Here is a 27,143-nt window from a genome sequence, read left to right as displayed (position 1 = left end):
TATCTTATTGTTTCATCACTGTCATTTCTACATTTCTTACAAAAAAATACCCTTTATAGCAGCTTTAAAACTATTTGTGGCAAACAACTACCAGGCCAAAACAAACGTCTGTTTCATGAGGAATTTATCCATCCATCTTCCTCTGCTGAGGAAAAGGACGACACAGACAGTCTGGGTTGATGTCCTCAGATTCAAGGCCACTGGTTGTACTGTAATAATAATTATTCAACATAACATTACCTGAACAAGCCACCATATGCTCTATACAAAGAAAAAAAATCTTGTTACCTGCAGGAGTCTTCTGTCATTTCTTGTCTGTAGAAATTCTACAGATAAATGTCAAAGGGTCTGAATGAAGATACACAAGTAAATCACGAATCATCCCATCTATACTGGTTCTAATGTTATTTAATTAGAAACTATTCTGACTCGCATGAATTTAACTGTATATAATCACATACCATCACCTATGTACCTCCTATCAGGTAAGAGATCACTCTGTTTCTCGGGTTTTACTATGTGTTTGAGTAAAATGAACACTTCTGTTTTATTCTATAAACTACTGACAACATTTCTCCCAAATTCAAAAATAAAAAATATTGTCATTTAGTGAATTTATTCGCAGAAAATGACATCTGGTCAAAATAACAAAAAAGATGCAGTGTGCAGGAAACAAGTTCATATTCATTTTTAAACAACACTAATTTTTGAACCTGGGAAGAGTTCAGAAATCAACATTAGTGGAATAACTCCAGTTTTTAACCACAGCAGCGGTTTTCATACTCTTCCTTGTTAAATAAGATCAGGTTCAGGTGATCACCTAATCAATGCCTCATTAAGTAGAACGATGTGTGCTTCTGTTGGAATTCAATAGACGCTGGCTGCATTACACGTGGAGATGCTGATTTATTTATTTAAATTTGGAGTGGTCTCTTAATTTTTTCCAGAGCTGTATATATATTGGCTGAAATTATTGTATATGGCTCCACTCAGAAAGAGCTGTTTTCAGAGTAAAAGTAGTGCTGAACAAGGAGAAGATGACGAGTACCTCGGTCCTCTGGCTGACAACAGTGGCGCTTTGCTGCTACCTAGTGTCTGGTCCTGGTCAGGATCAGAGCGCAGCTTCTCTACAACACACAGCAATCCAAGGAGCAGATTCACAGTTACAGTTAAGGTTTGTTTAATTTTAAAACACAGCATTCAAGCTCCATATAACCACAGGTTTTTACATGTACACATTTTAAAGATTGCAAAAAAATGATGTACAAAATAAAAAAAACACGATTAAATCTACAGTGATTTTTTTCCTTTACCAGAAAACAAACAAAAAAATGAAAACTTAAAATCTATTTACCATATTCACATTAATGAAGCAACACAGATTCTAAAAATGAAAATTTAAAAAACAAATCTAAAAGCAAATCAAATAGAAAAAAAGTGTTTAAAAATGTGAAATAAGGATTTGAAGACAATTAAAAATGAAACGGCAATTTCAGCTATTCTTTTTTTCTTTTTTCTCCGTTTTGTAAATGTTTACAGTTTTACAAACAAAGAGAATATGACCACTACGAAAAACAGAAATAAGACTGCATAAGTGTAATAACGTCTTGCAGAGCATAAATGTTTCATTTTTTTTTTTAAGTCGCAGACGCAAACCAGGAGCTGTCAACTTTACAAACAGGCCTAAAAGTAAAGACATTTAAAAAGATCATTAGATAGCAAGAGTTGTGCTTAACTTGTTGGCACAGACTAAAAAAAAAGAAAGAAAAAAGTAAAGAAGAAAAGAAGAATCACCTGTTGTACTGGTCACAAAGCACATCTAAAGAGAAGCAAGCAGCAGAAGTACAAATATATCATTCCACATTTGAAGGATGGTCATGCTTCAACAGGAACAATTTCCAGTTCATACAGAGAGCAGAGTTATCACAATCCCTTCACAGCATCCACTCACCCTTTTCTACTGCTGTTATAAATGCTAAAACACATTTGTGAGACACACTGCATTGCCAATGCATCAAGTTCCTCTCGGGGGGGAATAGGGCAGGGGGGGAATTGTCTGAGGAACTGTGATATGCATATTTTCCTTCCTGTTGAGATAATCAGTGAGTGGCATTTTGACTCTGAACTGCTGCGTTTGGTTGAGGAGATCGTCGCCTGACGGACTCAGAAGAGACACGAGGGTTTAACAATTCCCACTTCTGTTGAGGGAGCCGAAGCCGAGACGTGGAGAGAATTACAAGCAGTCTGGTGACTTGAGGGCACTGCAAATTATCTTAGAAAAGTCTGGAGTAATGATGCACGAGACATCATAATCTTCTGTATTTCAGTGCTTCACCATCGTCTTCAAAGGGCGTTTAAAAAAAAAAAAAATCAGCTTCCAGTAGTATAAAAACTTCTCTTCAAATTCTTTTTTTTTTATGGATCAACATCATCATCGTCATTCCAGCGCATTTCATTTTCTCATCTTTGTCCTTATCAAATCCTCTGAGAGTATCAAGTTCACAGCTTCACAAGTTACAGTCACTGCTGTGGAAAAAGTGGCTCAAGAAAGTCATGTACTTAAAAAAAAAATGCCACAGGAAATCAAAAGTGTCCCAAGAAAACAAAAATATTTCGATTTCAGAATTTCAGACCTGTACGACGTGCAACGCTGCAGGAAAACTGGTCCCAAACGTCTGAATTAAGACAAAATGCAAACACGAGCCGATGTACACGAGTGATATACAGTATGTCAACATTAAGAGGAGAATAATGCAAATATCAGCTTTGCATTTTTGTTTTTTAAAGTTTCCACGAGCTGAAGGAAAACCTGAGCCACTGAGTTGATGCATTGTGAAATTTATCTACACTACGATGGTTTGATCTATGGTCACTGTGTGGTGTGTGATGTAATGTAATATCTACTCCTCAGCTGGGAGGTAAACTGTCGACTCCTCCTGGATTTATGTGTAAGGCAATGAGGGAGAGGTTGCGGTACAGTACTGTACATAACAAATCAACAACCAGTAGTAATCAGTGTTAGTCTATGAGCACTTCCAGAGTCCTCAACACTGCAATGCCTTGTTAGCTGTGACGGCTATGGTGTCACGGTGCGTTCATGTGTAGAGAAAAATAATAAAAAATAAAAAATGAAATTGGAGTGTGAGAGTCAGTCCAGGCTCTGTCACATCAGAGTGCAGATCAACTCCAAGCACCAGCCGAGGACTGTGGGAACTGGAGGAACAGTAATCTGCATGAGATAACTGAGATGAGCTGTAAATGAAGTCCTCAAGTTTCTTTCTTTTCTGTTTTTTTGTGCTTTAACCAACCAGCACGAAGCGCGTTTGGTTAAAGTCGAATGAGAGAGTAAACGGTGGTGTTGTGAGGAATGAGCGGAGGAGGAGGAGTGATCGAATGTGACTTTAGAGACGTCGGCGCTGCAGGAAGGACGAGTCCAGTGGCGTCTAGTGCGCTGGAGGGGTGGTGTTGGGTTCTGGTCGGCTGTTGGCCAGGTACTTTGCTCGCATGCTGGAGGTGTACTGTGGGAGAGAAACAAGTGACACACAGAAGAAAATGAAAATCGGGATTTTGCTATTTCTAGCTCGTAAAGGGGTAAAATCACTCTCGTCTTTTTTACATTTTTATTTTAAAGACACACAACACAAACTCCATGTAGGATTTGAACTGAAACTGAAAGATAGAGGTTTTACAGCTTTAAAAAAAAGAATCCTCTGTCTGGAATAGCAAACAGATTCAAAGGACCAGCACTTTGTTGAGTTAAGACGTTGGTAAATAAAACATCAAACGCTGCAGTGAAGCAACATCACAGTAAAGTGCCACGGAAAACAATTCACCCGACAGATCAGAGAAAATCCTACACAGATTACCTTCCAAACTATGAACTCCACTAAAGGGGACGTCAACGATTCAAATACAGAAACAACATCACAGCGACAGCTGAGGACGACAAGGACATCAGAGCACAGGGAGCTGAAGAAATACACACCAACGCTAGAGTTGAAATAGTTTCACGTTCTGTGGTAAACCTTCGTGCACGTAAACAGGGCAGGGCATTCATATAACATGTAGGATGCACCCATGCATTTTTTAGATATACACAGGCGGCACAAGCACAAAAGGCTGCATCTCAAAACTTGTGGAGACACTACGTCGACTTTTCAGCTGTTACGTTCTTGTGTTGTGATGAACCGTCAGAGCCGTTCGGACCGGTCAGAGCCTGTGGACGGCTCAACGACACGACTCGACTTACCTGAGAGAAACTGACCTCAACAACATGCTAACACACTGTGGGTCTCCCCACGCACAAACTACAGACCACCGAACCCCCACGCTCCCCACAAGTGTTATTTTAAATTAATGAAATTAGAAGAGCCATGTTGAGTTACTATTAATGCAAAATACATGTCATTTTTATGTGTTGAACTATCAGCACATGTGGATTTGTTTTTACTCTTTCAAACAGGAAGTACAATGTATAAAAGGGCGCCACTAAAACGTGTAATGAAATTCACAAGCTACCATTTGATGTGCAGGTAACTCTCTGGATTAGTCTCCTTCTAAAGAAAAAGGTTCTCGAGTTGTATGTCTTTTGTGTCATGGTCAGCTGGGTGTTGACTCATCATAGCTAGATGATGTATTGTATGTGTATTCTGTGTCTTCTTTGTCCCCTCTATCCCAAACCATCAGGTCTCTTTGCCGTCCTGGATAATCACACTTCACATTTTGAAAACTAGAATATTAAGTGTAAATTTAATGACTCTTGATTTAGAGAGCATAAAACACTGAAAATATAACTGTGCTAACTGTGTACCATTTCCTCAAATATGGCAAAATATATATATATATAAAAGTATATTTATAGTTGAAAGTGGCAGTTGAGAGACTATTGGGAAATAAAAAAGACATGTGGTAACCAGGTGGAATTACAACCTGCTCTGTGTGTATTAAACTGCCTTCATAACAACTAACAGAAAGGCCGTACAAAGAGTGGCACCTTTTTAAGTCGTTATTTCTCTATCACACACCCAATAACTGAACCAAACTAAAGTGTGTCATATCTTGGACCCCCAGAAACAAGACAAAGCAGTTCCACATGATCAGAGAAACACTTCTGGATCTGTCAATTTGTACCTTTCATTTGTTTATGTAAATTGTTGTTGTTTTTTCTTTCTTTCTTTAATTCAGTATCTTTCATTTTGCCATGTTAATTTGTCTTTTTTTCTCTTCTATTTTTTATGTTATGAATTTCTGTATTATCTTATTACTTTAAGACCACCACTGTTGTTGTTTTTGACATAAGGGAGGTATTTTCATAAGCCTTTTTTGGCTTCCACCTCTCCTGCACAATGTTTAATTTCACTATTTTCATTGTTTATGCAGGTTATTTAATGTGCAAATTAAAAAAAAAGTAAAGTAAAGAGAAACAGTTTAACTGCTCGGTCATTTGATAATGACTCAGATCTGAACCGGATCACAGCGAGCCTCGGGGCGGCCTCACGTGTTCCTCCCAGTGCATCTGTGGTGCAGGGGGGGTGTAGGGGGATCATGCAGCCCGGGGCCACAGGAAACAAACATCAGGTGAGACACCAGGTGGGACAGGAGTCAGGACAGAGGGAGGTTGAGGTTGAGGGTGGAGGGAGGAGGGGGTCCAGCAGCCCTGTAAGGACCTGAACAGAGGGTGGAAGTAGAGCTGGGAGTTTGGGAGGTGGTACAGAGGAGGAACAGGCCAGCAGGTGGAGGAGGCGGGCATGTTTTTGTACCTGATAGCTTAGCAGATGAGGTTACCAAAACGATCTTGAACTCTCCGAAGGCTTTAACTGCCAGCAGTGACCGCTGTTACTGTCCGCGGCAGTCAAATACAACTGTATGGATTCGCAGAAAAACAACAAAAAAAACGACAAGAAAGAAGAAGAGGGTAGAGAAGTAACACAAAGCAGCGTCTACTGTAGGTCCCAGCTGACACAGACACAAGGGAAGGCAGGAGATCTGGTGGAGGGGGGTCAGGCCGAGGTGGTGGTGGGGGGAGGGGGCAGGGGCAGGAGGGGAATAACTTGGTGGGCTCTTCATACATTCTCTAACATTGTTGTCAACATCTGCAAACTGTGTCAAATTTGTCGATAAAAAAAATTCTTGCACATCACAAAGTGACAGCTGCATTAGGGTCAAAAACTCTGGACAAACAAACCTGCACTTGAATTCATCCTGCTGACAACGTTTCAGTCCTCAGATTCACATCAGACAAAGTTCATGAAGACAAACAGCAACCAGGAAGTGAAAGGATTTTTTTTCCCCTTACGTACTATATGTACAGTCCTGTTTATCTTTAAAAAAAAAAAACGTTGCTTGCTGAACATTTGATGACTGAAACATCACCAACAGAATGAGTACGAGTGATGGACATGGTGCAGATTGACAAAAAACACTACAAACAAAGCACTTTCAGCTGTCAGGACTGAGTGAGATCATACTATGTTTATCAGAGCTCTGTACGATGGATCTCTGTATATACTGGTTACCCAAATGCCCACTCTCACACTCTCATGGTAGCAATTACCGTTAAAACTATGTTGACATGTTTATGTGTCAGTAGCTGACGAGTTAAGTTTCACAAAAACACACGGTACAGACCGTGGTTCTGTGTTGTTAAACAGGGTGTTTCCCCCACTGGAAATTTCCCAGAGAACCAACAACCTTTAGAGGAACTAAGGAACTAAATCTTTGTTTTTCATTGTTTTTTCATTCTCTACGTTTGTTCCAAGTGCAAAACACTCCCTGGTCTCATACTTTTTCTTTCTGTTAGAGCTATTAGGGGTCGACTGTCACTGACAAGTCAAACACAGTCAGCACGGCAGCTTCAGGTGCAACAGTATATTTGCTCCTCCTTAAGTCATTTGTTCCTTCTGCTATTAGGCTGTTGAATTGAGAGTTGAATTTAAAATTAGTGCAATACAGTAGCCTGCAGCAGTAAAAGTAATCTATGGTGCAAATACTGTTTTATTCATCTACATACAGTATATTTGGTATGTGCGTATTTGTCTTTATGTATGTTTTTATGAATTTATGTTATGCCCTTAATGGATAAATAAAGTTTTCTGTATCTCTATCTGTTTCTGTATCTGTAAAGACAAAAATGAACTTGACGGCGCTGCCGTTGTTTAACTTGCCTGTTCTGTCTTCCTTTGGATGTTTTGGCAACGTAAATAAAAATGTGTAAAGTTTCTGGTTCAGTTCCTTAGTTTAGTTCCTCTAATTCCATAGTTGCCGATTTATTTTGTTCATCAGAAAAAGGGCAGAGGTGCTCCGAAAGTGCTCATATTCTCAGAGGGGTGGCGACACTTACAGAGGGGGGAGGAGACTCTCGTCCGATCAGGGGCGTGTTTTCACAGCGGGAGTTCTGGAAGTTGGCGTTCTGAGCCCTGTTGAATTAAAACACAGTGAGATCAAACACAACGAGGACACAAGTGCAGTGTAAATCCATTTTTACACTGCTTTCCAGATGTGAAACAATATACTGTATACATGAAACTCTCCAAGTCAGCTTTCAGCATACCAACACAGGGCCAGAAACTAGGGGGACAACCCCCTCCCACACTTTCCCTAACAGTGGGCTTCACTCATCTGGCAGAGAGATTTGGGTTTCACAGGCTTCACAACTGGAGAGCAACAGCTGCATCTGCTGGCCGAGCCTGTAGAAGAAAACCGAGCTTCTCTCTGGGGAAGTATAATCTGACTCCTTAGTACATGAAGTATCTAATATCAGCCTCTCTGCCACCAACACGGTCGGTGTTGTGAAAATAAATTAACTGCCTCTTCTGCCTTTCACTTAGCGCTGCTTTCTCCTCGGATGAATCACAGCGTGAAGCAGCCGTGACTTACATGTACTCTGTGACAGGTGCGTTGCTGACGGTGTGGGCGGCGGCGGGGATGGAGGTCTCGCTGCCGTAGCTGCTGCCACAGCTGTACAGACTGGGCATGTGGACCCGATACAGGTTGTCGTGGTTTTGCCGTCCCCCGTGGCTCAGAGACTCGTCCTCGCTGTCCTCCTCGTTCCTGCAGAAACAGACAGACCGCAACACTGTAACACCACCACCCAACACCGCCACCAGAGGGACCCCCTGTCCTAACTGACTGATGATGACAAAGGAGCATTAAAAATGCCATGTGGTCACGTTTTGTGTTTTTTCTCTCAGTCACGTTTTGACTCAGTTTCTTCACCGCCGGAGGGAGAGGAAACAAGATTAATGCTCCGCTGAAACAAAAAAAAAGATGCAGTTTTCCACTGACCTAATGGGCCTGAACAAAGACTGTATAAATAGACTCATCTTACTGGTTCCCTCTCTCCAGGACAATTACTGTTGCATCTTTACAATAAATACATTTGCTTACTGTAAAATAAAGAAAAACTGTATCTTTCATATGTGATTTAACATGCAAATATTGAGGTTCAATAGTGAGAATGAGTCTGGTAACAATACAATAGGCAACAATGATGGAGCCTGTCTGTCTCCCCCTTGTGTTCATGGGAGGCACAGTTCATTTCCGGCATGTCTGATCCATGAGGTCATAGAGTTACATTCGGTGCAGCTTGCAGAACATTTTCAATTGAATATACATGACCAACAAAGTGACCAACTCCTTAATGACTTGATGAGATCAATAAAACCACCGGAGATGATATCATCCATTGTAAAACATTAATGACATGCCATATCAAGCAGTAATTCCAGGTAGGCTCAAAGGCATTGGCTTGAAAGCAGCATAGCAGCCGTACAACAGGACGGGCTTAGCAGCAACCACTGAGAAGAACAGACTGGGAGCGTGTAAGCCTTTGCTTTATAACAGGAAGCTCCAGCTGAGATCAAACTGATCAACATCAACACCCCCTCCTCCTCAAACAGCAGAGAGGGATCAGTTAATTACGTGGTGCAGCTGAGCTGACGGCAGCGGCTGGGAAAACCACTTTTCCTCCTGGGCATCCTGGAAACCCTTATCTGCTGCTGATACAGAATCGTTCTGATTTCACCCCTCTGCCGCCGCCGCCGCGAACGACACCAGCTCAGGCGGTTGGTTGTGATAGATTTAGGACAACCCCTGTACAATTAGTGTGGATAACGGGAAGTAATCTATTTGAGGAAGCAGCTGCAGCCTCCTGGACTCGTCCCACTGGTAAACACAGCCGGTCTTTGAACAGCAAACAAACACAAGTCTTACACAAAAATATTCATGTTCCCCCTATCTGTGTAGAGGTTTTTCTTTTCTAAATTACTTTGTCTTCTTCCCATGTCGTGTCAAAACAAAAGGGTTAGAAGAAATGCTCTGAAGCCATAATTAATTGATAAGCTTATCCTCTTGAATTATTTCTTACTGTACACACGGTCCCGTACACAAAGTCATGTTAAAAGCTTTTATGCCGGCTCCCGTGAGTTTAAGGAGGGTTTACTGTAGGTTCGCGCTGGAAAAGTCTTACCTCTTGCCCCGCCAGGTGTGAGGAACGCTGCAAACAATGGAGCTGAACATGAGAGCGGTGACGAAGGAGAAGAGCACAAGGTAGATGAGGCCTTCCAGTCCGTCGTAACACAGACCCGTCATGGCCTGGACGTAGTCCTGCAACGAGAGGGGGGCACAGATTTAATTATGGCATGTAGAAATAGATCAGAGTCAACATTAAAAGATCTAAAGCATTTTCATAAACATAAGAGGGAAAAGAGCAAAACAAACACGTAGAAGTTGTAAAAAAGCTCGAGCTGCTGTTTCTAAATTTCAGTGTGTGGATTCAAGGGTCTTTAAAATGCATCCGCTGTGAGTTCTCATTTAAACTAGGTCAAACCAATGAGCTCACTGTTGGCAAACTACAGGGAAAACAGTACAGCTTTACCTAGCTTTTGAAAGAAGCACTACGCTGCCTCCACTATCCATTATCGTGGCTGAGAATCTTCATTCTGTATGCACCGCACGGCGGAAAACACATTTCGCATTCGACTGAAGGTAGTCTAATTTTCATGAAATAATAAGCTTCGGCATAATAAAGGGGCAGTGGAGAGAAAGAGAGAGAGAGAGAGAGCAGGAAGAAAAGAGCTCCACTAAACACGTGTGCACTTGGAAGTTTGGAAACCACTGAGGGAAAAATCCTCCACAGCGCAGCGACAGCCAAGTACTCATCATTCAGCCCAGCTTCATAAATGGTACACTGCCAGCACCAATTGGACAAGAGCTTGCATACAAGGAAGCAAATGTTATCTGCGGTGACAGGTGTAGTCAGCTGCACAAGCACAAAAGAGGGGTTATTTTGTAATGCAACTAAGCTGCGCCACAAACATGTCACAACAAATCAATCTCCGGGTCTTTTCTCGTCAGACGTGGTGGGACACCGCTGTCCTCCCTTGTAAGTTTTTCCCCCCTCTCCATGCTCACCATGTGCAGGCTGCGACAGTCCACCAGCGCTGTGAGCTGATGTAGGCTGATCTCCGTGGTGTTCAGTATCCCCTGGATCTCCTCCAAACTTCCCTGGAATTGAAAGAGGAAATAACATTGTTGAAAAAAGGCTCAACTTGAAATCCAACTTTCAGATACTTGGATGTTACAACCACCCGCAACAACAACAAGAACATTGAAAATGAAAACGTTACAAAAAAATGCAACTACAGTCAAGTAGCAGTTTCCTGCTCATGTCAAGAATGAGCTGACATGGTTGCAAAAAAAAGAAAGCAAGCATTTTTTGTTTTTTTTAAGTGATTAATTCACTTATTATCAAGTCTATGCATATTCATCAGGGATGCCTCTTTCATCAATATGCAACAGGACACAGCTGCTCCAGCTGAAAAAGCAGATTTTCATGTCTGATACTGTCTCCCGTCTTCGTCACAGCTTCGGCAGAAAATACGTCCGATTTACCTGATAGGAACGTTTTCCACAACTTCAGCACATTTTTTCTGTGTGGGCATGTGAAGAGAAATATGCCCCCCTCTCCCTCTCTCTCTGTCTCTCTCTGTCTCTCTCTATTCCCAATGTCAGCTCTCATTTGTGCCTCTGTCAACACAGTGTAAGAACCAGCGGTGGACAATGCCACAGTGTTGTATTGACAAGAGCCAGTGAAAGGCCTAATGCGGCTAAATGGACATAAAGCAGGTCCCAGGTGTGGGCTGTCAGCAGATCTTTATGTGGACAGGTGCGCTGCACTCCTCTGCAGCTCAGTCGCTTGGTCCCATTCATTTGGGATATTCTGTCATCACAAATGATACAATAGTACAGGACGGGACAGCTAGTGGTGGCCTGGGCATGAGAGGGGAATAACAGACACCCTGTAACGTGCCATTTGTAATGACGAGTGTATTGATTATGTGGGGGAGAGGGGGGGCGGTGGGTGCAAGCCTTTACCTTGGTTTGCTTGTACTCTCTGGTGGCAGAGCGGAGCAGTTCGGACACATCATCCTGCATCTCCACTAATGCTTTGTGGCTCCCGGAAAGCTTCTGAAATAAAAACATAAATACTGTAGCAGCACAGAACATCTCAAATGTATTTTCATTTTTAATCATTGCCCAGAACCCTCAGCTGATAGCTTCCTTTGTAGCCGACTGGACGTGTGGTGAAAGCACGGCTGACAGCTTATAGATGCGAGATGAAAGACTTTTTTATACGTATCACTTCTTTGTCTATAGAAGTTGTACTAATAATAGACGCCTGGACTTCAGCAGCACTCAAAAGTTTTGATTTATTCATGCAGCTTGAAAGAAAAAATGTAGGAAGTCCATTAAAGCAAACTATGGATTTCCCACTAAAATGTGACATTCTGCTTTTACACAACATCAGCGACACAAACACTTTGAAGTACACAGGCGCATGCTATCAGCACAGAGACACTAAGGAAAAGCTGCTCTCACTGCATCACTTTTTCCTGCAAGGCAGAATGGGAAGTATTGTACTATTGCATGGGAAAAAGGCCTTTGGGGCAATGGGAGTGACTCATTGTGCCCACTTGAATTCTTACCAGCAACAAAGTCATTAATCATGCAATGGATATGTCCATGGTGTGTGGAGTCTACCAAGATCTAAGCATTACAGATGCTATCTAATAACTGAAAACTGGTTAGATTTAACATGTTGAAAAGCAAACAGAACAGAAAAAAACTTGCAACAAACCTGCTGGAAGGGGTTGGTTTGTTCCAAGCTGCAGCCAAGGTAGTACCGCAGGATTTCTGTGAGTCAAAGGACAGGAGGAACAGAACAGATCATGTAAGCAAAGTCATATAAATTCCCATGTATGGCTGAAAGTAACAATTATTTAGTTTTATTACCACATTATCTGCACATCATCATTTTGTTCTGTTATTCCCTAAGAGGTCAGCATCTTTCAAACTGTCCAAACCCCAAAATAAATCAGGACATACGGGGCAAAGAAAAGACAGCAAATACATAAATGGTCCAACAATTCGTGAACTGCATCAGGAAAGCCGTTTACTTATTTCCTGTTGATTAACAAAGTGATAAATAGACTAATTGTCTGGTGAAAGCCAAGTCAAGCCTTAGTCAACATAAAGCTTGTTTTGTTTGTGCAGTCTTAACTACATGGTTGTTTGGATTTCAGACGGCAGCGGCTCAGCTCCAGACACTGGACTACTTTGAAAAGCAGAGGAGGGGGCTGGCTGGGGCTGAGAGGAACACAGTGTGTTGGACCAGGGTGAGCAGAGTGCAGCAGCGGAGCTTCACACAGCAATTAAAGGCTTTTTTTTTTTTTTAAGTTTTGTTCGTGGTACATTCACTGACAAATCATCACCTTTCAAGTTGGTTTGGTGGTTTTTGTTAACAAGCACTTGCTGATGCAAACATTCAGCAACTACACAGCGACATTATTGTTCATTTAGAGATGCACTTTCATCTTAATGGCAAGTGTAACTCCAATATTCCCTTTCATTTAGCTCTGTCTTTTTTGGGTTTTTTGTTTTTGTTTCTACCAACTCCTGAAGGACGTATCAGGCTCTTTAACTGCTCAATGCTCCAATATGTTCACCAGCTGGCTGTTGCTGGTGTTTGGCTCCGAGCAGGTAGAGTACAGAGGGTTTTTATACCATTTTACTCTGACTGCAGCTGCCTGCTGAGGGTGAAATTAACACTACGAGAGCAGTGGGAGTGAATCTTAACAATAAACCTGTGGCTCAGGCTCACACCTAAACAATGAGCTGAAACTCACTGTAAAGCTCTGTAAAAACCAAAGGGAGCCGCAGATCCAGGTGATAATTCTCTGTAGATCCATTATCTGCACTTTAAAAAGACAAGCGTGATGTCTATTAATTCTGGCGCCTCTTATTAAACACTACACTGTACACTGCTTAAGCTATTGCTCTTTTGTTCTTGCAGGCAAGAATGATTTCCATTTTCTTTTCTACATCTGTCTTGTCATGCTACCTGCTGAGCTGTGAGAGCTTGATTGCTGCTGTAACCGTGCGCCCGCTGAGCTAATCCTGAGCTCCGAGGTGAAATGTTCCGAGAGAATAAAAAGGTTCACGTGTGTCGTAATAGAATGAATGAATTAATGTGATTTTCCCCTTGACGCAGCAAAAACTCCAGCAGCGACCATCCAGTGGAGCGGCTTAGGTACAACCCTTCTTACTGCAGAGCCTCCTGCAGAACTCCACAAACAGCGGTTACATCATCTCTGGAGATATGGTTAAATAACGACATGACCGAACTTGTTCGCCGCTCAAGAGTACGACGCCACAAAGCTAAGGTTTGGCACTTTCACATGATATTGCTACCCCCACTTCAATTATTTCCTCTAAAATATAACACTGAGTAGGAGTGGATGAGATGGGAAGGCAGGCGACTACAGAGCGACAGCAACGTCCACAAACACAAGCTGTGAGAAAACCACCACCACCGACCTAACACATGGTGCATGTGACGTTGTCTACACACAAACACACACACACTCTGCTGTGTCAGGAGCTTCTTTCCCACACAGTTGAGCATAAGAGGAGAATTTCCGCTGCAGAAAAAAAAAGTATATCAAGCAAGCTTCTGTCGATCCAGCTCTCATACATCCACCCACACGTGCAAATGTCAGGAAGAGCAGATTTCCTGTCGTCTGACTTTTGGTAATGGATGGAAAAACTGATGCTTCATCATAGTTTTTGTGCTACTTGGTGTCGAAAGTATTTCTTCTTTCACTGCTGTTCAACGTAGCAGAAAATGAAGACTTCGCTCTGCCCAGGACTCGGTGACGAAAACCTCAGAACGAGACAAAGCAGCGGACAAGACAGGGACATTGTTCTGTTTTACGATCAGATTGATTATCAGTGAGCCATGGTTCCAGTCACAGGGAGCCTGCTTATTGGACAGAGATTTGGCAGCGCACTATCCCAGCAGGTTAAAAAATTTCTGGCAGGGTTAGAGAGTCAAAACAAATCTGGTTCCGGTGTTCCCTGGAGCTTTACAGAAAACGCTCGCGGAATATTTTGTTATCATAGGTTTTCCGAGCACGAGGAACTGCTGGCTGCCATGTTATCAACCAAACTGAACAAGCAAATGTTCTGCAGAGAGTCTGGCCTCCGAGTACATGCTCAAGTTGTTCAGATTTGCATATTTTACTATGAAGTCGTGGGAAGAGAAATGTTCATCATTTTTCAAAAATACAGGTTTTACAAAATAAACCAGCAGAATAGCAGAGAAAGACTCGCACTGTCTTATTACACTGATGAGGAGAAAGGAGAGGGCTGAAAAATAACAGCCAGGGTTGTTGAAATGATGCATGTTCAAGAGAATATAACAGCCATCCAGGGGAGGAAAGTAATAAATCCAGTGTAGTAATAACACTCTTTGAAATTGCAGCAGACAAACCTCTTGATAACACAGACAGGAAAGAGCCAAGAAGGAAAAATAAGAGCTAAGTTCAAGTTATCTTTTCTCGGCGGATATTTGTTGGTAAAAGTAAGTATATATGTATAATATATATTATTAGAGATATAGTTCCTTCATTGAACCAGATAGAGATTTATTTGAACTGCTGAATAGTTAACATGTGACTCAGGGGGAAAAAATAGAAGTGAAAACCCCCATACTGCATGAATCAGCCCCCGGGGGAAAAATACAGCTTCACAGCAGCAGAATAATGCAGTCCAGTGCATAGAAGAAGTTGGTGCTCATGGATATGGTGCAACATCCACAGCTGATGTCCCATCTTCTGCCCAAAAGCTTGAATTGTGTATTCAAGAAAATCACCCCATTTTGCTGAGAAAGGACAGAAAGGAGGCTCGGGGGGGAGAAAAACACCATCTTTTCATTTGGCTTCTCCAACTACTAAAGAGGGATGCATGCAGGAAATATATTGTCTCCGACCCCCCTCCTCCCCTGTCCTTATCTCCCTCATACACTCTGCCTCGCACACACACAAACCCAAGGCACCATTTTTCCCCTCTTACACGCATCCCATCATGAGACAGATTGGGCAATTACTGAAATGAGATGCGACAGAGAGACTTCTGTACTGTTTAAAAAGGCCTCCCATCGCCCCCTTGACCCTGCTGCAGATGTGCCAGTAAATTTAGAAGCCTTTTTATGGGCCGTGAACAAGACCGAGTCCCCGCTCTCTACAACAATGCCGTCTCACTGCAGCACAATAACGCGTCCTGTGCAATTTTAGATGACTAATATTCGTCATTTTGAAGAGCTGCCTGAGTGAACACAAAGCCCTCTCTTTACAAGATGCATGTGAATAACACTTATACCTGTGTGTATGTGATTCATACCTTGATTGACGACTCCATACTGGGATGCCACTTTTGTAACATATGTGTCAGGTGCGACACAGAAATCACTGGAGGTCTAGAAAAAAACAAAACAAGACAGTCACACATTTTCACTTCATGTTAACAACAATAGTGTGAAACGGTGGCGTCGCAGACACGACTGTGGATGCACCGTCATCTTCCATGTAACATGGGAGTAATTGATCACAGCTTTAAAAACACTCCCAACGCCACAGGCTGACTGTGGCTCAGCTGAGACGGATCGCAACAACTAAATTAAGCCCATTTAGGTGTGAAGACTGATTCATCTGCAGGGGAGGAAATCCCGCGCATCAATGTTTAATTTGCATAAATATTCACATTCATCAATGTTTTTCATCCTCCTGGAAAATAAACATAATAAGAATGTGAGTTTGCGTTAAGTCATTAAAAAAAATAAAATGCGAACATTGTGGATTTGTTGTCTGGATTTAAATAGTTTCTCTGCCCTGAATTAGCTGCTCTGGCCCCCTGAGAACAAGGGCTACTATGTTATGGCTACAGAGCTAATCCCAGTTGTTTTTGCTTGTGATCACAGATCTTAATCACCATCATTAGACTTGAGGATTTTTGGAAAATGCTGAGTAACCACAAAAATAACCCCCCACTTCCATTTTACTGCACTGCCTCATTCAGTCTAATATATTATTTCCTCAAATATTATACTTCCCAACAAACACATTGTTGTTACGGTCTACTTCAGTGGGGAATGATGCTGCACAGAAAAGCATCATACAAGTGTTTCTGTTTTAATGATCACCCAGTGTATTTCAGCACACATTTAATAAATATTTAAACTCGTCGACAGATTAAGAATGAAACAAAATTCACCGTCCTTCGTCATTGGCTGTGCACACAAAAATTGTGTTATCCAATTATACGCAATCAAGTGTGTAGCTCTACCTGGAAAACAGGATCATGCTCTGATGGAAACACTCACCGCGGAGACGGCCAACTCCAGCCCCAGGGAGAGCCAGCTGATAACCAGGGCCACTACACCAAACAAGCACACCCTGGGGAGACCAAGAGGAGGTGTAAAGTGTTTTCAACCTGCAGCGTCATTTATGTGCACATCAACAATCAAACACACAAGATGACAAGTTTCATATTATTCTTTGTAGGTAAAACAGCACTTTAAACCTCCAATGTCTTTGTTTTAGCCAATGGAAAGCTGTGATGGAAAGTTGATTCATTGAAAGGTTTTTATTTGTATTACTTGGTTCAAGACAATTTAAAGTAAAAACTTCATAACTTTGGTTTCTCAAATGTCGGTCAGACTAAACGTCATATTCAACGACTCAGGCTTTGGGAAAGTGTGTTGGTCAATTATTTTTCGATTCATGCACAATGAAAATAATTACTGATGTAAATGAAAAACAGAGGGGGAGGAAAGGACGGCTGTGGAGCTGCGTAGGCCCATCGACACTTAATGACTCACACCACAGACTGCATGAATTATTTAAATTTAATGCAGCTAAATACTGTCATTATGGAATCTCAATGGGATAGGTGCGGTTTTAAAGAAAAAAAAAATATATATATATATATATGAAATATATATACACTGATTTGTCCACAGAGGAATAAATTGAACCACTGCTGAGAATAAATACATATAAAATTGATAATAATAATCATTAATGTGCCTTTATCTGCTATTAAAGGAGAAAATATAATTGTCTACTGAATTTACTGGGTTGCATTTTGGTGTATATGATACAAAATAGGGATTAACCAATTGGGCAAACCTGTGGAGAGTGTCACAAAGATTCATTTAAGTAATCAATATACTGAAGATATTATGATTTGAGGTGGTGCAAAATGAATTGTGACCTGGCCACTGGTTTTAAGGACACAATTCATCCTGGCTCTGATGAGTCAGGGGCTTCATGTACTATAATTTCTGTTCATTATATGACCAGAGTTAAAATCGTTATCCCTCGAGTGTCTTTGTGGCCATGATCTCACGACGAGACTCACCCTATAAGCGTTCCCTTGGAGTTGCGAATGAGGCCGAACAGCACCAGAAGGCAGATGAGGACATCGAACAGTAGCAGGCCTATGTAGCCCAGCCACCTGTGCAGACGAAATGCCATTAACAACAAATGGCTGAGAGCAGCACAGAAAACCATCTCTCTGTAGAGCTTCCTCCTGAAAGCAATCTTAATGATTTCTACTAACACTGTTCAAAGGATGTCACAATATCACTTTTGCTATGTAAAAATGTGCATGTATAAAACATGAGATGAGAAATTACACAGATCTGGACAACATGAATGACCTTAATTTGCATTGATAATGTTCATCTCATGTCATTTCTGCTTTGAATTAACAGCAGTCTCCCAGACTGTGAAACTAAAAACTAAACTCTGAGCCACTTGCATATTTATAATTTTAGGCACATGTAGGCGAACTCAGCGCGGCCCAGAGGGACTGACACAACACTGTCTTCAATATCTTTTAATAAACTGAGAAACTCAAGGCAGGATTTAAATTCTTCCTGCTTTGGGTTCACTCAGATATTTGATTGCAGACAGATATCCAACAGAGTACTGTCGAGGGAAAAAGCCTGACTAACTTTCAACCTTTCAACATTATTTGAACTTAGATGAGTGACAGTCAAGTCTTCGCAGGGATGTAAGTTTAACAGTGGAGCAAATGAATCATGGGTGTATCAAGTTTATCAACACTGCTGCTGCTGCTGCTGCTGCTGCCACTCGCAATTGCATGTTGTGTTATTCTGTATGCCTTGTTGCAGACATACCTGTACCAGTCAAACAGCTCGATCTTGACGGCAAGCTCCTCCAGGGAGATGTTGGTGTTGTCCCAGAAGGGAATCTCCACCATCTGTCTGACCAGCTCGTCCAGCTGGCCTTGCAGCTTTTGGATGATGGACAGGTAGTCTGCATGCTGTGCGTACTGGGCCTCAAGCTGTTGCAGATCGCTCTCTACTGTCTGGTTCAGTGAGGACGTACTGTCATACACCTACAATCATCGCAGGGACAAAGAAGGTCATGGCTGAGGCTCAGATTCACTGCAACAGCTCTAGTGATAGTGGAAACCAGGGCTGCTCGTGGCAGAAGGCTGATGAATTATTGATTACGTTGGTATAATTTCTGCTTCCAGTCTTACCAGCTTGTGCACTCCCGTGATTGTACGGTTTGCATGGCGCAGGGAATACGTCAGCCGGTTCACTCCATCACAAGTCTCGCCGTTCCCATAGAAACCGACAGCAATGCCAGCGCTGAGGGGAGACAAAAGGAAAAGGGAGGGGAGACAGGGTGGTGGTGAGGAGGAGGGATTAGCTAAAAAAGACACAGAGAGGAGAGGAGAGCGAGTGAAGGGGGGGCGCAGCAGCGAGGCAGTGGGAGAGGCGTGTGAACTCTACGTTAACCCTGTCGGCGCGGACCCCAGTCAACAGGCTCCTTTCAGCTTCCAGCAGAAAGACTCCATACAGAACCATGGAAACACAGAGGAATGGACCAGCTATGCCCCAAACTCCTCACTAGGGCTGACAAAGGCCGTACTGAGGCAGGGGATCAGCTCTCATTTGCACAGACAGGCCTCAGGTTGCAGAAAAACAGTTCCGGCAAATGCACGGGCAACAGTGTCTTGAGGTACATCCACAGGAAAAACATGCTGGAGAATATTGATAAATTATTTGTTTACAACTGTCAATCTTTTCTCTTGATATGCAGAGGAGAGTGGAAGCTATTCAGAGTGTGAAAGCTTCCTGTTTTCTTCCTATTTTAGCTACAAAAATAATAATAATATATCTAAAGTTATCTCTTCTGCAGCTGTTGGTCTTTTGGCCAACTTCCGTCTTATGCCAGGGTGGATTTCATCAAGCGCGATCATGATAAGCGAGTCGCTCCAAGTCTAACAGCGCCCAGCCTGCCATCGCTGGGGTTCCCTCTTCCTGGACGGCTGCTAATCTCTTCCTCTCACACTCTGTAGTGTGAATAAGGGTGAACAGAAGCGGCCGTGTCATCATCATAAAAATAAAACCGAACTCCCTGCTGTGATGTGTACCTGTGGAAAAAACTGTGCTGCTCACTCTGCACTCTAAAAAAAAAAAAAAAAAAAAAACAGGAAAAGAAAATAAAGGCAATCCTAATACCCTTAAGAGAAGTACAGGGCTTTGTGTAGTGATGCCAAAGGATGGACTCTCCTGTCAGAAGAACAAAAGCAAAACAGAACAAAGCCCTGAAATGTCTCCAACTTGGATTTACTTGCTTCCACTAAAAACATTTGTGCGTGGGTACCAGTACACACTGATACAGTGATTATGATGCAGTTCTTGTACTCATCAGGTCCCCAAGCTCTTTGTGCTACTCCGAATCGACCGTGATGGCTCTCCAGTGGCCCATCAACAGAAGGAGGAACAGGATACAAATGCAGTGTTCAAGGATAGAAAGCATGTCCAGATGGTTCAGTTCTCACACTATCGCTTTCAAAATTAAAAAATAAAATAGGATAATGTAACACTGAAGTCAATGTAATGTACATAGTGTTCCTATTGTGTTTAATTATACATGTATAAATTCCCTCAGCATTAACGTGCAGGGTTTGTGTGACTGAAACAACCCAAGATACAGTAATAGTAGTAGTAGCAGCAGTTTTCTTTTTATTATGGGATAACTTAAATTTACTTGTAAATCTTTACGATAAAAGTGGGGCTGTCAGTCTAGATGTTAGTTCTGCCTTAGATGTGCAGTTTTTGGGTAGCAATTACACTGTTAGGTTATATAATATGTTGTGTTGTTGAAATGTTATTCAAGTTCAGCATGGGTACACTCTGTGTGTGTGTGATGAAACTCGGTCAAACATTGCAAACATATTCTTCTGCTTTGGTAAATTTACACTTCCACAGTATTTCACAAAAATACTGAGAAAACTGAAAAGAATCTCAAACCCATTGTTGGCTGTTTTTTTTTTCTGTACCCTGAGGACAGAGGGAGACGGGTTGTTTCTTGTCGTCTAAGGCTGCTTCTTGCCTCTGGTTTTAGTGCTGACCACACAATTTAAATATTCAGCCAAGATTGTCAGGCTGATGTTGTGCCTCTTCCTGTGTCTTTGTGTTTGTGTAAATGCAAAGTGGCTACCACCAAAAGCACAACTGGGACCTGACATTCGCAAGAAATGCAGACAGTGTGCATCTTGAGGGTTTACTCCTGAGAGCTGCTTTGCCTTTTTCCTGTTGAGGTCTCTCAAACACATGCAGAAGAAAATGGCGGGTGACCTACAGCAAGACCATGCGCTTTAACTCACTACTCCCATTTATGCCCCAACACTCGGAGAGTTCAGATACAAATTCTCTGAAAGATGCACCAATTTGTCTGATTACAACATTCAAGTTTTGTGATAAGAGAAATCAGTATCATGTGTTTAATGAAACAGTACAACACAACAGTAAGTAACCATTCCTGAGGATACATTGTGACCTTGTGTTCATGCTCACCTGCAGACAAGTGTGGCTATGATGACACACCAGGCCGTGCAGCAGCAGTCGGCGTTGGGCTGCTGGTCCACGTTTTTCTTCCGCTGGCAGCAAAGCCAAATGGAGTAGAAGAGTAGAAATAGGAGGTCGAGGGCCAGACAGGCGAGCGCCACACCTCCCAATAACAGGATGGACTGATGGGACAGAAGGAGGCGGTTATGGAAAGTCCAACTCTATAACACCACTTACATGTCAATAACGATGAGGATAATGGCCTTCAAAAAGCTTTTCTTGATTTGTGTCCACGACAATCTGTAATAATAAAAACTGTGTGCAACAAGAAGCTTACAGTGGCCTTCCCTATTGTTCTGAATTAAAAGCTGCAGTTATGTTTTTGTGCACAAGCACCCTGAAGCACACACTATAATAGAGCCCATCTTCCCTGTGATTTGACAAAGAAAAAACAAAACAATGAGAAGGCCACTTTCAATTTTGATGAAGTACAGAACAGCCTATTCATTAAGGCCCCAAGACATACAGAGCTAATTGTGGACTTTAACTGCTTGAGACAACTGAAAAGCCCACAATGAAAGGCTGCTTTTAAATGAGAGAGAGAGAGAGAAAGAGAGAGAGGGTGTTACAAAATGATGTGTGAAAGAAGTGCAGCGATAAACACTCGTTATACAACTCTAAAATGAAAGACTGGTATTATCTACTAAATATTACCATTGCCATCACTCTGCACTGGCAGAATTTAACTGACCAGTTATGGAGAAATATACTGTAGTGTACAGTGATCGTTACACTTCTCAGCCCACAGCAGTACTTCTTCTTATGTAGGTCACACAGAAGGCCTCTGTGCTCACTGTACACTCTTGAGGATTTGGGGCTGGCGCAGATTTCCATCCTGCCACTTTTGTTTTGGGGAAAAAAATCCAGTGTTGTTTGCATTTGCTCGGTTTTCCTCAATGAAGCATCGAAAGCAGCAACGGACACTAGACACACCCCGATGCAGTGGTTATCGAACTGTTTACACCAGTGTGTGGGAACCAGTGAGCAGTTGCAGGCTCAACAGCATAAAGTCTGGCCAGTTTAATGTTGACTGTGAGACAAGCAAGACAGAGTTGCTTATCAGACTGAAATGCCATTGAATGATTCAGTTCAGCCAAGCAGGCAATCCAGGAGTAAGAGGCTATACTCCCACTGCGTGTTAGGTTTGATGCATCACTTCCATATAAGACAAAAGTGAGACACCATGACAGCTCAGCCATCTGGACACGACAAGACTTCCCCTCAAGCCTGACTAAGAGCGCTGTGTAATTAGCAGCCTGTCATCTGAGGAGGTTAATAATTATGGTTTAGCGAGCTAGCCTAATGATGACCACTTTTATGTTGCCTTTGTCGAGATAAATGTGTGAGAGCCGTGAGAGATAATGCGCTTGAACAGCTGAACTGGCTGCACACACGTTTTAATAAAATGCGCATTAGGGTTTAATCGAATACATCAGGCTTCCTCCTCTGAACACTCTCATTTTTACACTGGTGTTGTTTATGCTCAAGTTCTCGCTGTTCACGCTGAGCGTCACACAAACACAGCTGTAGCAATTATCCAGTCAATGAACCCGTCCCATATTCCACCAGGATAAAGATTCACAATCATACTCCTGAGAGCTACACACTAAAAGTAAAGTGGGACAATCATGGTTTTTCAGCAAACAGACACAATACGTTCCTTTAAAATGCTAATTTGTGTCTGATTAGCTCCAACTAAATCAATAACCAATTGAAGACTGTGAATTACCAAAGTAAAGGGGAGTGTAAACTTAAACCACTTGAACTAACTGACATGAATGTCTGTGCAAAGGGTTAAAACATCTCCACACGCCAACACAGCTGACGCGGACTGTCTGGATCGGTTCCCTTTTCTTAGGAAGTGTGATTCACTTCTGGATTTTCAAAATCACACTTTCATAGCAAAAGGGAAGCGTTGTTAACACTATAAATTCTTCCATGTCTGACAGTTTTCACTTCTGGTAAGAGCTCCCTGTCAAGCTATTGTCACTCCCTCCGCCAGCGCTCTCTGAAACTGGCATGCTACACATTAATCACCCTGCCTCACAGAGGACTTCTAAAAACCACAACGCCACAGAGGATTCAGTAATGACGCGTTTTTTGAAAGGGGAACACAAAGTCTGTTCATTAACGAACTAAAGATAACGACTTTATGATCAAATAATGTCGAGATATTTTCCTCTTTGATGTGTCCATAACAAACAACAACAACAACAACAAAAACTCGCTATCTTACCAGACATAGGATTAAGTTAATTGAGCTGTTGAATCAGCTGTTTCCACAGAATTTAAGTATTACCCAGCTTTCGCAGATGGTAAGGGATTTCTTTGTTGAACATAAAACCAAAAAGAACGCAATGTAATCTGAAGTTAAGGCTGAGCCATCTGACACTGGACTTTTCGGTTTTTCTGACTTTTAAAGCAGGATGCATGCACAGTCTCTCTGCAGAGAGGAGTAACCTGCACCCAGTCGATGGTTAACAGAAACCAGCTGCACCCGGATAAATAAGTAACTGCAGTAAACTTGATACTAATGCTATTATAAAACCTGACCCACAATCAGAGCTTCTATTTAATATTAACTATTTGAAGCAAATGTCATGCTGATCACCCCTCCCCCAGTCTAAGCTGTTCACCGGGCTGTGCAGACGCCTTCTGGACCCTTGTGACCACTTTGACCTCTTTAATCTGAGTATAATACGGATCTTTACCACAAGTGCACGTCAAAGTCAACATGTTACTCATGTGGAATAACATAAACTGTTTGTTATTAAAAGGAAATAAACATTTGAGGTCACCGTCCTCGGCCAACCTAGGTGGCCTGGCTCAGACTATCCAATGCCAGCTGGTTGGTGTCTGGAAAAGGTCAAGGCATGGATAAAAGGGCTTCACACAGATGGCGACATGGATCAAAAGGTGAAGCGGAAGAACAGGTGGAAAGAGGTCATCTGTCACTGATCATACGTATCTACACCATCACAACCACACAGCCCTAAATAAAAGTGAGCACACTGAACTCACAAACCGCTCATGTACACAAGCTACTAATTAAAACATTTAATCACCAAAATAATGTCTAGGTTGCTCAGGGTCACCTGATAACAAAGCAATGGAGTCAGTTAAGGTGTTTTTTTTTTGTTTTTTACCTGTTGATATGTCCAGTCCTCTGGTTGGAAATCACTGCTGGTTTGCTCAAATTTGAGGTTGAAGTGGGGGAGTCTGTGGAGCAGGTTCACCCACCACGGGGGAGAGTAGCTCACCACCGCTGCCATGACGAGCAGCTAAACGTCAATGAGATGCGCTCAGCAGACAAACAAGCAGCAGCGATGCTCGAAACTGTTTGAAACAGGCAGGGGAGTCCTCCTCCTCTTCATAAAGCCTGTCTGTCTGCCTGCCTGTCTGTCTGTGCCCGGGTCGGGATGAAAGCAAACAAAACAAAACAGAAACAAAACAAAACAAAAAGAATCATTATTGTTGCGCACGAGCACCCGGAAGCTAGCTTATCTCATAAAACATACCTGTTAAAAGTTTAAAGTGTCATTTCGCCAATGCCAATTAGAAATATTTAATTATTCACTAAAAATACACAATATAAATGCTGCATATATTTCACTACATTGTCAGTTTCAAACACAACCCGCTCGCTAACTTGACAAAACTAGTAGCTTAGCATAGCTAGTTAGCTTGTTAATCTGTCAACTAACTAACAGAGTTGGGTCATTATTTGGGGGGGTGGTCCTACTGTGATGTTAACAGTCAACACCCCCCGACTAGACGAGAACTGTGGTCTGTTTCACAATTAAAATTTTTGATAATTAAAGCGATTTACTAGTTGAAGCTGGTTAACTGTACCCGTAGCGTGGCTAACGTTAGCCCCGGTTTAGCCGCTGGTTAGTTGAATCCGCTGAGAGTCGAGTAAAAACAACAACAACAAGTCTCTTTTGTTCTTCTTGACATCCTCCTCCTGTTCTGCGGTTTTTTTTTCTTTTCCACGTTACATCCTGTGTTGTTTTTTGTTGCTTTCTTTGTTTCTTTCAGCGTGTAATTCCTCGGCTCATGTCTTTCAGTCCTCTTGTTCCGCAGCAGCAGCAGCAGCTTCAAACGAGTTAAACCTCCTCCTCCATCCAGTTACCATTGGGAGACTGTGGCGGCGGAGCAGCCAGCACCACGGTGACTGTTCACGGCATTAACCCAGCTGGCAAGCCGCCCAGCCCCGGCCCCGGCCCAGCACACAGCCCCGTCGGTCTCACCGGTACAAAAACAACCCGGCAGCGCCACCTAGAGGCCAACCAGTGTGACGCCACTCAGAAAATCCAGTTAAAGCAGATATCAGTGGAATGTTTTTGTTAATATAAGTCCTAAATAGTCCTATTTTCCGTCAGCAATCACTTACATGAAGTATTTCAGCCTAAACACGAGTCTCTCCGTCACTCTGCTCTGCTGTAACCCGAGGAGAAAATTTTCCTTGTGGGATACAAGTGTTATCCAATGAGGGGAGAGAACGGCATGAAGGGCTGTGTGTGCAGCCAAGGGATGCGCGTGAATGTGGTGACGTAGCACGAGGACCAATTGATGCCTGACAAGGGCGGGGGCTGCTAACTCATGGTGCGTTCAAGGAAACTCGTACTTTGTGTTTTTCCTTCCTGTGAAGTCATACCAGTTCGATCTGGTACGAGTTCACGGGTCGGAAGTTACGAGTGGCCGTTATAGGGAACTTTCACAGACAACAGGACGGTAAAAACACGAGCTACGGGTTACCTGGAACGCTACCAAGTCGTAGTTGTGACTTGAAGCTGTAACTTACGGTTTCAAAAGCCTGCCTTGAACACAGCATTAGCCGAAACGGCCGTGCCGATGATATCTGCTTTAATGTTTAGGCAAAGATACTCTGGTTTAGGTTACTGTTACTTTTGATGTTCAATGTTGAAATTACAGGTGGTGAACATGACCAGGGGCCCCAGAGGGGGTGGGTGGGGGGTAAATGCCCCTGGAAGTAGCAGTTTATTATAGGGGGGGGGGGCAACAGCACACTCTGAAATTATAATTGATAAAGTGATTGAAAAAAAAGGAAATTAGGCTACAACCAATAGGCTTTATGCACAGCACCACTACTTCCTGAAATAAACCACCTCCTTTATTTCCTGTCTTACATTATTGGACCAACTGATTAATCCAGGTGTGTCTGACCTCACAACAATGGTCAGACACACCTGGATTAAGTTTGTCCAGTAATGTAAGACAGGAATTAAAGGAGCAGCATTAAGTTCAGGAAGTAGTGGAGTTGTTGCATAGAGCCCATTGAACTGTTAAGGTCGCTTTCAAAAGCAGAAAAAAAAAATACAAAAAAATGTGAGCATTAGTTTCCTCTTTTTTCAAGGTATTTGGGTTTTTAATTGTTTTGGGGGGGGCAAACGAAAAACAAAAACAGTTGGAAGGTGTTTCAGTGATTAATGATAGATCATTTCTTCATATTTTATACACAGAACTGGCCTATTTGATTATTATTAATTGTCAGACTTGACAAATAGGTAGATAATGGGGATAATTGTAGCTATGTCATTATGGAGATATTCAGCCATGGAAGACCTGACATAGATAATATGATATTTAAATGGTACAAATTACAAACCAATCAATCAAATTGTGTGGATCCAAAATTGGAAAAAACTTCAGTTGCCTGCTTTATCCAGCTGGTCATGTAACTTTTGGTGTTAGCCTACATGAAAGTTTAACTCTGACTTGGGTTAAAAAGCAAGATACTGTGTCAATGTGTAGACTATACCAAGCTTTAATAGGTAGTAAATAAAAAAAATAAAGAAAAACATGTTGTGCCTCATCGATTCTGACGTCATTG

The 27,143-nt window shown here is 42.2% G+C and overlaps 1 protein-coding gene across 3 annotated transcripts; it reads right to left on the bottom strand.

Moving 5' to 3' along the window:
• Window positions 1-1,163: 1,163 nt before the first annotated feature.
• On the bottom strand, window positions 1,164-25,439 carry ttyh3a (tweety family member 3a). 3 transcript variants are annotated; one of them, XM_085783854.1, is made up of 16 exons: window positions 25,142-25,439; window positions 24,436-24,684; window positions 21,239-21,411; window positions 18,910-19,021; window positions 18,542-18,762; window positions 17,758-17,853; window positions 16,718-16,790; window positions 15,739-15,814; window positions 12,137-12,192; window positions 11,374-11,466; window positions 10,411-10,503; window positions 9,467-9,603; window positions 7,876-8,049; window positions 7,340-7,415; window positions 5,760-5,861; window positions 1,164-3,518 (listed from the first exon to the last, which is right to left on the bottom strand). In XM_085783854.1, exons 2-15 carry the CDS (start codon window positions 24,559-24,561, stop codon window positions 5,781-5,783), a joined length of 1,587 nt encoding a protein of 528 aa, XP_085639980.1. In that variant the 5' UTR covers window positions 24,562-24,684; window positions 25,142-25,439; the 3' UTR covers window positions 1,164-3,518; window positions 5,760-5,780. The 3 variants fall into 3 exon arrangements, with proteins under 3 accessions (XP_085639980.1, XP_085639982.1, XP_085639981.1); XM_085783856.1 differs by lacking the exon at window positions 5,760-5,861 and having other exon boundaries at window positions 25,142-25,437; XM_085783855.1 differs by lacking the exon at window positions 25,142-25,439 and having other exon boundaries at window positions 24,436-24,688.
• Between the last annotated feature and the right edge of the window lie 1,704 nt (window positions 25,440-27,143).

Source organism: Trachurus japonicus, chromosome 8, assembly GCF_045865225.1.
Source record: "Trachurus japonicus isolate A0001 chromosome 8, Traja_1.0".
NCBI classification, from domain to species: Eukaryota; Metazoa; Chordata; class Actinopteri; order Carangiformes; family Carangidae; genus Trachurus; species Trachurus japonicus.
The sequence above is the reverse complement of the archived record's forward strand: the minus strand, read 5'-3'. Positions and strand labels throughout refer to the sequence as shown.